The sequence below is a fragment of the Cygnus atratus genome, chromosome 3 (genome assembly GCF_013377495.2).
Source record: "Cygnus atratus isolate AKBS03 ecotype Queensland, Australia chromosome 3, CAtr_DNAZoo_HiC_assembly, whole genome shotgun sequence".
In the NCBI taxonomy this organism is placed as follows: Eukaryota; Metazoa; Chordata; class Aves; order Anseriformes; family Anatidae; genus Cygnus; species Cygnus atratus.
Window position 1 is genome coordinate 86,873,866 of NC_066364.1, and position 13,101 is coordinate 86,886,966.

The 13,101-nt window shown below is 35.1% G+C and overlaps 1 protein-coding gene across 2 annotated transcripts in view; it reads left to right on the plus strand.

Moving 5' to 3' along the window:
- BIRC6 (baculoviral IAP repeat containing 6) overlaps nucleotides 1-13,101 on the plus strand; it is a 178,099-nt gene that overhangs the window by 67,156 nt on the left and 97,842 nt on the right. For both annotated transcript variants that reach the window (XM_035564936.2, XM_050709359.1), the window contains exons 32-41: nucleotides 1,289-1,426; nucleotides 2,165-2,292; nucleotides 2,889-3,020; nucleotides 4,951-5,166; nucleotides 8,271-8,454; nucleotides 8,887-9,042; nucleotides 9,407-9,540; nucleotides 10,821-10,974; nucleotides 11,633-11,749; nucleotides 12,528-12,682. In XM_035564936.2, coding sequence (XP_035420829.1) covers nucleotides 1,289-1,426; nucleotides 2,165-2,292; nucleotides 2,889-3,020; nucleotides 4,951-5,166; nucleotides 8,271-8,454; nucleotides 8,887-9,042; nucleotides 9,407-9,540; nucleotides 10,821-10,974; nucleotides 11,633-11,749; nucleotides 12,528-12,682 — 1,514 coding nt within the window. The remainder of the gene's footprint in view (nucleotides 1-1,288; nucleotides 1,427-2,164; nucleotides 2,293-2,888; nucleotides 3,021-4,950; nucleotides 5,167-8,270; nucleotides 8,455-8,886; nucleotides 9,043-9,406; nucleotides 9,541-10,820; nucleotides 10,975-11,632; nucleotides 11,750-12,527; nucleotides 12,683-13,101) is intronic.

The window sequence follows — 13,101 nt, forward strand, 5'->3', positions numbered from 1 at the left end:
AGCATCAGGTATGGCAGAAGAAAGTCCTATTTGAGAACTACCACGCATAACTAAGGGCAAAGGGGTGAAAACTTACTGGGGAAAAAGTCAGAAAACCAAAATCAGAGCAAGAAGTGAGCATTATGAATAGAGAGAATTTAGAAGACTTGAGACAGAGGCGGGGTATGGAATTGTCTGCAGTTGCTGTTGAGGTCATGTTATGGGAAGGCCTACTGTTTCTCTGCCCACCTGAGGTGGGCTGTTTTCGGCCAGCATGGATAGGAGACTGGAGTAAACAGTCAGGGCCTACATCCTCTTGCTTGGGCTGCCAGCAACTAGGTGTGATTTTGGACAAGTTGTTTTTATGCCTTAGTTTTCTTCTTTGAGCTGAAATTAATAATCATTTGAGTTGATTAAAGCTTTTTTGAGGTCAGTGGATGAAAAGTATAGTGTAGCTAAACATGGCTCAGCACCGTGCACGAATATGAAAATGGGTATGTAACCTCTAGTACTGTTGAGTTTGCTCTATTGATACTGTGTGAAAGAATGCAATTTGCTTAATAACAATGTTCCAGTGGTCATTAATTGTAGGTTTCTGGTCCGTATTGAGTACTCATAAGTTCACTTTAGAACCGTTCATTTAGATTTAATCATGCACACACAAATTTTTCTTGCATGATGTGTAAGATAATTATTTTTTTCTTCTGCCTGTACAAAACCACTGAATTTAAAGTGTGAGACTGAAATAGGCAGTAACTAGCTATTAGTGCCACCAGCATGGCTCATCTAATCTGAACTCTATCTTGGCTTTCCTGAAATTTGAATGGCTACATGAAAATACACTATAAAGGAGTAATAATGAAGCTATTTGAGTGCGAGGCTTGTTGGAGCCTTGGGTGATGGGAGGAATTTCATGCTATGGATTAAGTCACATCTAATTTATGTGCTTTTATGCAAGCAGCTGTCATTCTGCATTTGATATTTAGGAAATTCAGGCATATAATTTTATTCTTCTTTTTAAATGCCACTTGATTTGTACCTGTAACAGTAGAGGTGAAGCTTTTTACTTCTGACTTGATCAGCCTAAAAGAACTGTGATATTTGCTTTTGTGCCTCAACGCTACACCAAATGTTTGATTTCTTGTCATATTTATGAGTGCTCAGAGTCTTATCCTTGTTTTAAAAAAGGCATCTTTGTGACCTAGTGAAATGTGTGCCGTGTAATTCCTGTCGTGATTTTTTATTTTATTTTTTATGTTCTTATGGCTTCCAAACTTTATTAAGGCACTCAAATCTATTTCTTTTTAAGGAGTGTTAGATATTCCCATGATCAGCTGGGTTGTAATGCTGGTGTCCAGACTACTGGATTATGTAGCTACTGTTGAAGATGAAGCAGCCACAGCCAAGAAACCTTTGAATGGAAAAGAGAGGGAACGTTTTTTGACAGGTAGGCAATATTATTTTTAATTAAATGTCAAAGCTTGTTTCTGTGACTGTTTTGGAGCTGTTCAAATACTTAAAATATATTTTGAGCTCATTTAAAAAATGAGATTTTTAAAGCAAATATTGTGATTGTTGTATTTACACTGTTGTTTGCTTCTTCACCTGCTTTTTTCCTTAGAAATATGTCTCTCTTTTTTTAAAGGATGATTACAAATTTGATTTGATTTTGTGAAATGTCTGTATATTGTTCTGTGACTCCTGTACCAGGCAGTTGAGAGTATACCATGTTGAAACCATATTTGTATTGTGAGGAATTGCAGTAGTATGACTTTGTTACCTGTTCTGGTGTTTGTTGTGGTATATGTACCTTTTAAATGCATAGGTTTTTTTAGTAGTGGTTTTATTTTTTGAGTGAGATAGCTATTATTTTATTTGAGCAACTTTTCTAAGAATCAAAACTGGAAAGGTTTTGTGTTACTAAAGCTGTTCAGGCATTTTTAGTTAGGACAGTCTTTCTTATCTCCTTATGTTTTAAAAATAACAAAAGTAAACATTGTAAAATTACACAGAAATATCACCATCTGTAAGTAGAGTTGCATTTCACTAAGAATTTTATTTGGCTTGTTTCTTTAATAAATTGTATAGAGATGCCAACCCTTGCCATATAAATGCTCTTCTCTAGAGTTAAATGAGTTTTAACAATACTGATTACTATCTTTTTTTTCTTTTTTTTTTCCATTAGGAAACCAGTGGAGTTTTATAAATAATAGCCTTCACACTCAGAGTCTGAGCAGATCTACTAAAGGCAACAGTAGCCTGGATAGACTGTATTCCCGAAAGATTAGAAAACAGCTTGTGCATCATAAACAGGTGACTTCTGGCACGGTAGTGGCTATTTTCACAGAAAATTCTGTATAGCTTGTCTCATTTTCTGAGAGAACAGCTTTGGCATTGGGACTCATTCAGCCTTGCTTTTGCATAGTCTGATTCTGGAGCTAAAGGCTGCCTATCTTTTTTGATATTTGTCTCAAACTGTGGAGCATGGCATCTGGTGAAAGAACAAATGTTGAAATGTACTGTTGCGTTCTGGGACCCATATTGGATAATAAATATAATTTACTTTTTAGGTAGGTCTGGGTACATCAGAGTGCAAGCTCCTAAGCTGTGATTTAACAGTTGGCAATTCTTAAGAGACAGCAATTTCATTTCTAAATGCAACCATGCTGGTTTTATGACCCTGGGCATGTATGTCTTGAGCTCCTTTAAAATTAGTTTTTTCTTAAACTTCATCTGTTCTGTGTCTGCTAGTGGCCCTTAAAGGTGTCTCAGTTAAAGATGTGTATAAAGTATCTTTAAAAGGCTCAAGTTACAGTTTGAACTGAAGATTACTATCATATGAAAATACTGATCCTTTTAACATCTTATTGCTTAAATTTTCATTTTTTCCTATTAACATTTTCTTTTAGCAACTTAACTTATTAAAAGCAAAGCAGAAGGCTTTGGTGGAACAGATGGAAAAAGAGAAAATACAAAGCAACAAAGGATCATCATACAAACTTTTAGTAGAACAGGCAAAACTAAAGCAGGCTACTTCAAAGGTATGATGCTCTGAAACTGTAATTGACTTCCTGTCCTATGTGTGAAAAGATCCGTTCCTGCAAAGTCATTTTTGTCCTATGTTGACCTTACTTTTAGAAAGTGTTTCATCATGGCTGCTATCAAGGATATTTTGAGGCTGAATACAGCAGCCATGTGGAAATTTCTTGCCTTGGGAAAAATATTTACCCTTCCACAGGGTGTTTTTTTTCTTTTTTTTTAGGTGGTCATAGCCAAAATGACCAGTAATCCTGCAGCTTTGGGAATGCTAGTCCTATCTTTAAACTTTAGATAATGTATACCAATAGAAATGTAAATTAATATTTTATACGGCTAACTCTTATACGTGGTGCTCTTCCAGATGCTGTCCTGGTTGAGTAAGGAGAAAATAATCCTGCCATCTGAGTGACTCCCCAGATTAAGAAATACAACTTTTGAGAATGTTTTCTGAGCTTCCCAAAAGTATTTATCATGTAGATTCTGGCATATTGCAGTAAGCTCCAGACTTACTGAGAGTGGTATCATAGTAAAGAACTATTTCGAACATGAGATGAGATGCAGAAATTCAGGGATCTCTGGAGATGGCAGCACGGACATATCAAGGAATACAAAAAAGTGCAAATCTTTCTAGCTACCAAAATTAACTCTCTCTTTAAATATTTCCTGTGTAGTTCCAGAAGTACTAATGTCTGTTTGAATGACTGAGAGTAGGACTGTGGAATGACATAATGGAATAGCAGGCCTTAAAGGCATTCTGAAGAAAAATCTTACAAAAATTTCCAGTAACTGTGAAAAAGCAACCTAGAAATTTAAGCACTAGTATAAAAATAAAGCCTTAAGTTTTCACCAACTCTGCTTGTCATGAGCTGTTCTTTCCTGTTCTATCTTCTGCTTTATTCCAGCAGGTTATATGGGGCGGGGCTATTTCAACAGCTCTGCTCCAGCAGTGGCCCCATTGAGACATCTTTTAATGACTCACTGGCTGAAATATGCTGTCTAGCTATTTAAGTTTCACTTCATAGCAACCCTGTTGCATCCAAAAATGCATGTTGAACTAAAGAGTTTCCCCTTGAAATTTCTTAACATCTAGTTACGGTATTACTGTACGCTGGATAGTTGGCATTTCATGCATTTTTTTACTATTTTGCCTACTAATCACTTCCAGTTATGACATGGTGTGAGTAACCTAAAACATTTACTGCATTTTGGAGAAAGCTGAAGCCTTTGTCTTGGTAAATAGTTTTTTCTCTGGTCTATTTCAGTATCTAGTACTTAAGTGAGACTGTAAGCGACCTTTGCATTATCTAATTTTACACTGCATTTGTAGCTGATAACAGTGAACTGCTGGAGTGCCCTGGGTGGGCGCTAAAATTAATAAAAGCACCTTCTTTCCTCCACTGAATTTATAGACACTCGGTCACATAGGTTGTAGTTTAAAGCCCTGATCAGGTATTGGATTAATTTGATTTGTGGTGTTTGTTGGATGCTTTGTATCTTGCAACTATTAAAAATTATAAAAATAGCCAATGATTTATCTAATGTGAAGAACTGAAAGTCAGCATTCTTGTAGGGGTAAATTTCCATATTAACTATTTTCTGTCTGCCATTCACTTCATGCTAACAGTAGTTTTATATGCAGGTGTGGAAACAAGAAAGGGATTTCTAAAATACATGTTCTTGATATGTTTTATGGCAAACATAAAGGCTTAATTGGCACTTGTGTGGAACTGAATAACCTGGTTATTGCTCTGTTACCTGAGACAACATTCTGCCAAAACAAATTTCTGCCAGTAAAACCTTAATTCCATACCAGATTCACATATACTCTTAGACTCCCCTTTACTGTTATTGCTGCCTCAGATTTTTGCTGGGAGAAGATCCAGAGCTTAGTCTTAAAATGTGTAACTGCTGTTTCAAATTTAATTTCTACAGCACTTCAAGGATTTAATACGTTTACGTCGGACTGCAGAATGGCCTCGTTCTACTTTAGATACTGAAGTATCAACAACAAAAGAAACTCCAGAAATTGAACCACTTCCCTTTACACTGGCACACGAACGTTGTATTTCTGTAGTGCAGAAGCTGGCACTCTTTCTCCTGTCAATGGATTTTACTTGTCATGCAGATTTACTTCTGTTTGTTTGTAAGGTAAACAGAACATGGAATATCATTCTAAAGTTACAGTGGAAGCCACATTTCTGTCACTTCTTTTTTGCTTGCTTGCTGGTAAAAAAAAAAAATCAGCTGTAGCAGTGAAATTTCTAGTAACTTGTGGTGAGGTAGTTTTTCCTGATCTGTCACTTTTTGTGTAATTTACAAAATGATGGCTTCAAAATGGCCTAGAAAGACTAACTTTTAAAAAAAAAATTTTCGTGTAAGTACATTTGTAAAGTTCTAACATTCCAACCTAGTAAAAATATCTGATTTATTTGTTTAAAAAAATTATGGAAATGAAAACTATTACTTATCTTCATGGTGTTAAACATGAATAAGCAGCAAGCACATGACCATCTTGTTAGCACTCCATTAGTCAGTTGAAAGTATTTTCCTTTAGCCTGAATTCAGGATTCTGAGTCTCTATAGCAGTTGTTTGTTTCATTGATAGTTGTGGGAGTTTTTCTATACAGTTTGGGGGCAATTCTTTCTGCTTATTTATAATGATTTTGCATGACGTTGTCTGTAAGAACACGCTTGCAACCTTGACTTCAGCTGTAGAAATGTGTAATTTCTGAAGGATGCCGAAAAATCTTTATTGTAGCTTCCATTAAGGAAATTAGTGTTGTTTTTAAAGTGTACTGTGAATGATGGGGATCTTTAAGTGAAGCTTCTTGTGTACTACGTTTGTTTCCTGCTTGTTTCTTGATGCTTTCCAACGATTTTCTGGGATTTTATAATCCTAGATCGGGGTTGACATAAGTATATAAAAGTTTTGTGTTATGTCTTGCTAGTTGGATGTGCTTACATAGCACCTTTCTTTTTTTTTTTCCTTCTGAAAAACAAATGCAATTAGTCAGGTCTTGGCAAAAAATCTTTTCTTTCTTACTGGATTATCAATAGTAACTATGACAGAATATCTGTCCAGACCAGTGGTCTTTCTATCTTTATTTATGGATCTCAGCTTTTAGGTAGCAGTATGCAAAATCTTTCTTTTTTGCGAATTCAGAGAAATTAAACATGGTCTGTGAGCTAGATTTCTTGTGCATTGCTTTTTGAAACATGCAGCCCTCCAGTTACCTTCAATTCTTCTCCCATCTGGAGAGGGGATTTGAGCAGTGTTTGCTCATATTGCTCTTTCTACTGTCTACATCTTCTCTATTGTGTAAGTTTCCACTAACATGAGTCAATTATTCAGATTTTGGTATTCAGAAGGCTGATTTGACTACTGCAAACACATTTTTCAAGAGAAAATGAAAGCAAAAATTTTGTAATTGTGAGCATTTTCTGCATACACTTCGGGGGTTGCTTTTTTTCTTTTAATCCTCTTCAGCCTCAAGAAAAAAATCCTGGCTGGTTTTAAGAATTACATCTGTAACTTACCTCCTGCTATCTTTTAGGAGATGGAGTATGGTTATCACAGGGTAAATTTCCTACTGAAAAAGCTAAAGAAACCTTAAAAAAAAAAAAAAAAAAGGTGGTTCTGGGACTTGGCCTAGAATCTTACAGCTAAAAGGCAACTGACTTTGGATCACAATTCCAAGGTGAAGAAATATGAACTTTTTCTTGATCTTTTTTGAATGTAACGTGAGGATGATGTTGGTCAAATAACCAAAAGTCAAGTCTGCTTTCCACCATTTGTCCATAGGAGCTGTTAATGTGGAATGGAAAACTCCTTTTTTTATCTTTTTAGCAAACCCAGATATTGCCTCCTATAGACAAGAGTCTTGGTGAACATGTTGGCCTCCTGCTGTGAAATGGGAGGTCTGTGCAGACAATTCTTTCTTACCTCATGCAGTTACAGAGGCTGAACTCCGATTTATTCATGACCTAACAAAAAGTAGGTTGTAATAAGTAAGAAAAAGTTGAGGTCAGTTAAATGTCACATTCTATATCCAGTTCAATCCTGTAGCAGTATAATTACTACTTTGTTTTTTAAGTGTGATTGGAGGTTCCCTTTTCCCAGAGCAGGAGCTGTGCCTAACATACTAGGAGCTGTGTGTTTACTCCTTAGTACTGCAAGTGCCAGGCTTCAGAATTGTCCAAATGCACTACAACTGCAAAGGTGTTGCACCAAAGGAAGGAACAACGTTGAAAGGACTTAATAATTCCACTCAGCTCTGTCATCAATTTGGAGAGTTATTTCTTATAACCCTGTTCAGTACTCTTATAAACTACTATATTTTTGACCATAACCTTTACCAAGAAGATTCTTGAAACTTGTATCTGAAATTAGATAAATGCTGCTTATTTTTAAAGTGAAAATGATCTTAATTTGTAGTTATTTCTGACTGCCAGGCAACTTTGCCTGGTTTATTACAGCACTCTGAACTTAATACATTAGTTGTGAATGTGGACTCCATGACAAGGCAGCTACTGCCTGATTTACTTTGGGCACAGACTTTTTTTTTGGATGTATTATGTCCAAGAAATTTTGAGCTTTATTGTTGTTGTTTGTGTTTTTAGTATTGTGGATTTTCTAAAGGCTCAGTGTATAGGATTTTCCTTTATAAAGAAGATTTTATTGTGCTATTTAGCGTGCTCTTCAGAACTGTTTTCATGCAGATATGAGTATTTGTAGATGATCCATGACCTTAATATGGAACCTTTTTAAATATGTTTGACTCACCTCTCGGCACTTGAGCAATGAAGTAGTACTCCAATTCCATTTTTCATTCCAAAATTGCTCAATCTTTGAAGATTGAGCAAGGCATTTTTAAGGTTATTTAGAGATATTTTTGTAGCTTTACATTGCTACAGAAACAGTGCTGAGATCAATTTTTCAGACTTCTTTCTTTAAAAAAAAAAAAGTTGTTGAGCTACACAGTGTGGGAGAATCAGGATTACAGTGTTTTACTCTGAGCTAGAAATGATGGCCACTTTCACTGATCGACAGTGAAAATCTCAAGTAATAAAGTGGAGAGGTGAATTTCATGGATGAATTGTGGTCCCTGAGTTCATCATTTGGCAGGAAGACTGGTGCTGTATCAGTTGGAGTGTAGTTGTAGGGATAGTTGAAAATTTTGTCTTGATTTTGATTGCTTCATTCTTGGGATATGGAGGAGAATTGATGTAATTATATTTTCATATTTTTATAGGTTCTTGCTAGAATTGCAAATGCTACAAGACCAACAATTCATTTATGTGAGATTGTAAATGAAACTCAGTTGGAAAGATTGTTGCTGCTTCTCGTTGGAACTGACTTTAACAGGGGAGACATCTCTTGGGGAGGAGCATGGGCTCAGTATTCTCTGACGTGCATGCTGCAGGATATTCTAGCAGGTTTGTTTTAAGTTCATATTCTTCAGTATGTAGCTTACATTGAAAACTGATTTTCTTCATTGTTTTGTTTTTTTTATTATTTTGTTAGAATCTGCTGACTCTTAAGATAGTGAGGAAAAAAAATATGATTCACAAGAAAATTGAGATGAGATTGTAATAAATAGAGTTTAAAATCTTTTGATTATCAGTCAATCCTGAATAAACGACTTCTGCACTGAAAAGTAAAGCGTGTGTGTGTATACATTGTATATGCGTATGTGTGTGTGACCCCAATTATTTGAGAATTATCCAGAACTACTCACTTTTCAAGAATTAGCTCTTGGAGAATTCAGTTAGATGAAGAAAAACAGATAGTTGGCCTATATGCAGGGATGTTAATTTGTAATGGGAATGGAGTTTGAAATTGAGTTGTCTGGTTAATGTCATGTATAGGAGAGCTGTTGGCACCTATAGCAGCTGAAGCTATGGAAGAAGGTGCTTTGGGAGAAGATGCTGGAGCTTCAGCTGGGGATTCTGATGACTCTCTTCAGCAATCCACAGTTCAGTTAGTGGAAACGATAGATGAACCTTTGACACATGACATCACAGGTACATTAGTCTGTAATCTTGAAGTATATATGCATACTGAAAAGGTTTTTTTGTTGTTTTTGTTTTTTTAAAAAAACTTTGCTGTTACTTATCTGTCAAAATATTAATAAATAATTTTTGATGAAATAATTAATTTCTGAAAACAAAGGCAAAATATGAGCAGTTCTTCAACTAATATCTGTGATCAGTAAAAAGTGGTTGTTGTTCTGTTTATTTAAGAAAAGGCAGGTTTGATGTATGCATTAAATTTTTCCACTAAGAGCTGAGATTATTAAAAGCCTTAGCGTTGCCCATAAAGTATATGATATATCCCTGTTTCGTAATTGGTACTTGGTAGTATTAAAACCATTTTAATCATTCAAAGGTGCTCCACCTCTATCATCTTTGGAAAAAGATAAAGACATTGACCTTGAATTACTGCAAGACCTGATGGAAGTCGATATTGATCCTCTGGATATAGATTTGGAAAAAGATCCCCTTGCAGCCAAAGTTTTCAAGGTATGATGCACGTGAGTTTTCAGGGTAGCCCTTACATGTGAAATAGTAAAAATCTTTCTCTCTTGAGAAAATCTTTCTCTTCTTCAATTATGATATTTGATCCCTCAGACCTGTTCTCACCTTTTTATAAAGGCTTAATATTAGAGTGATAGGAAAGAATGTAAGGATTGTGTTCACATCTCAGGTGTATTCATATCTCTGTTTACCACACAATATCTTCCATGAAGATATCCATATAAACAGCATGTTCTGAGTTTAATCATAATTTCATAATAATATGTTGAGCCTTTTCTCTGTGTTGAATAGGATGAAATTCTCATTTGGGGTTTTCCTACTCCCTCAGTATTGACCTTAATTCAAATGAGGATGAAGGTTTTTCTAAATTGTTTTTCTTTCCACGTGATCAGACAGTACTACATTTTCTTACTTTTTTCTATATCCTGTTGTGTCCTTGCACTGATTAGCTCTCGCTTAAAGATTTTTTTTCCTTCAAATCTCACCCAACGAAATTATTCCACCCACTCTTTTTTTTTTTTTTTTTGTCTCCCTCCTTTATTGTGCTATAATGGAATTTGGCATTATTCCCCAGTTCACTTCATCCATGGGTATATTCATGATCTTATTGCCCAATTGCTCTTCAGAATACAGCCAGAAAAACTCTTCTTCATTCTTAATATTTCTTAAAATCTGTTTCTGCTTTCTTGTTTCTGTGAACTGGTAATTGATACAGGATCTTCACATTAAAAAGATGCATATACAACATGCTTTCACACACACTCTTATTTTACTATTTTTTCTTGTGATCCATGTGCTTTTTTAGTGTCTTTAATTATGACACTCGAGTAGAGATTGTTCAAGTCTTTATTTTACAGAACCCAGTGTAAATAATGTCTGAGCCTCACTGAGGCCTCAAGGTAGTTTAATAGTACTATTATACTTGTATTCTGTCTTGATAAATTACATCTCAAAATATCTGCGTGAATTCGGAAGCAGAGTATCACAGGATTGTACAAATATGTGAGTAAATTCTGATAACATTTTCAAACTGTTTTTCTCAATCTTTGAGACAGCTAAATAAATTGCTGGATTTTTACAATCACTAAGGATACAGTAGTTTGTACTGTAACAAGAAATAAAATTTTTTAAAGTTATTGCATCCAATATTCTGTTTTTTTGTTTTTTTTTTGTAACTACTATGTTTGCATTAATTAAAAAAATATTTCTGTACTTGGGCAGTCTAAAAAGTTGCTGATGTTTTCTTGTTTTGTTTGTTTTTTAAGCCTATAAGCAGTACGTGGTATGATTACTGGGGTGCTGATTATGGTACCTACAATTACAATCCTTACATTGGAGGCGTAGGAATTCCAGTTGCAAAACCACCAGTAACTACAGAGAAAAATGGATCACAAACTGTGAGCGTATCAGTCTCTCAAGGTGAGCAATGAACTGTTTGAGGTGTCTGTTCTGTGATACTGTGTGCCACACTTCAGCCTAAAAGAATTAAATTTCCTATATGACACAGTTTTTCTGTGATAACTGAGAAAATATTATGTGAGGTTTTCATTTAAAATACAGCAGAGAATCTTATTTTCTAAAACGTTTGAACACGCCCTTATGGTCAGTTGAAAATTATTCTTGTATTCTAGGTGCTTACAAATTTTGGAAGCTCTTTCTAGTTGGCTGATATTTTGTATAGTTGGCTACCTGATGGAATAAATCCATGCCACACTTTTTTTTGGTTCTTGTTTGAGAACAATTACTTTTCAGAAAAATATAGGCTTAAACATGTAGATTTAGTTGTGTGTGATATTAAGATGACTGTGAGGGGAAATATATATGTTTCATGAGAAAATTGTGATTTTATTGATTATATACTGCATGTTCATAAGAATCTTATGCTCAGTTCAGAGTGTAAGTTTCTATGTTCTGCTTGCATCATAGGTCAAAGTGAATCTTCCTATCAGTGATACTGAGATTTTTTTTTCAGTTTAGCTGGACTGTGCATCTGTATTGCTTGCACAGGATATTAGACTCACTAGCTGTGCATGTCTTTGATATAATTCAGTTTTACTCTGTTCATTGCCTTGTGTAGCTTTAGATGCACGTCTAGAAGTTGGACTTGAACAGCAGGCTGAGTTGATGCTGAAAATGATGTCCACCCTGGAGGCTGATTCCATTCTGCAAGCATTAACAAACACATCTCCTACATGTAACTATATGTTGTCAAATAATTCTCTTCATACGATAACCATTTGAAATTTGTACTGTTTATTTTCTGCAGTCACTTAGCAGCTTAGAAAAAATTGTATTTCACTTTAATTTTCTTCTTAGGCTGAGCTTCAGAAATATTTCTTTGTTTGGACTTCTAAATTATGTGGATACGTTATTTAAGATATTTTCTGAAATTGGTCAGATAGGCAGGATTCATTTTACAGTGCATAATAGTATAGTGGAAAAAATGCTTCATTTTCTGAGCCAGGTGCAAGTAAACATTGTTTCCTATTTTTGTGAAGCTTTATTCTTTGTGAAATGTAAGCTGCTTTGTACTTGTTTCATCTATTCAGTGATGGAAGTGAAAATGCTTTCAGTACTTTTCAAGTATTTTGAACTTGACTATGCAGTAAACTTACGTTGTCAAAACACCCATGATGCTGATTAAGTGTTGCCAGGAGACTTACAAAACACACGTTTAGCAAAAACTGTTAAAATATGTTTCTTTGGGCTTACTTTTCAAACAGTTTTTGTGAAGATGATGTCTGACATTGAAGTATGGCTTTCATAATAGGGTAGTCAACAGTCCAACTCACATGAACACCACGTGGAAGATGTTCTTGTAAATTATAAAATAAGTGTATTTCCCTTAAGTATAAAATATGAGGAGATAAGCATGAAATTTCATTCATCGACTTGCCCAAAATAATTGTGGGTGCGTACTTTGTTTTATTTATTTATTTATTGATGTTATTGTTTTTGTTTGCTTGTTTTAGTAACCCAGTCTCCTAGCGGAACAGATGATTCGTTGCTAAGGGGATTGCATACTGCTAACCAAAATGCCCAGTTGATTGTACAGTTGTCATCTATACCGATGCTGAGTGCATGCTTCAACAAACTCTTTTCCATGCTACAAGTCCACCATGTTCAGGTATAGAAGTATGAACTTTTAAATGTTTTGATAATATTTCTCTCTGAATTTGAAACTTGTTTTCCTATATTTCTTATTACTTAGAATGCAACTAACCTGCTAGGTTATGTGCTTTATTGCTAATGAAGTTGTCCTGGACAGCAGTACTAATAATGTCATAGATAGCTGCTGAAGGCTTTTAACAATTAGGGACTTTTTTGTTAGAGTAGAAAAGTAGGAGTACATTTTCCATATTTAAAAACAAGTTAGTAGGTTCGCTAAAGGACGGCGATTACCTTATTGTTAGTGAAGAATGTCACTAAGTGTGCAGTTGCCATTTATGGAGGTTTTCAAAATCCATCTGGATAAGCCCTCATGCAAATCAGTCTGATGTCTTTAGTTGGCCCTTCCCTGAACACAATATTGTACTGCATAACCTC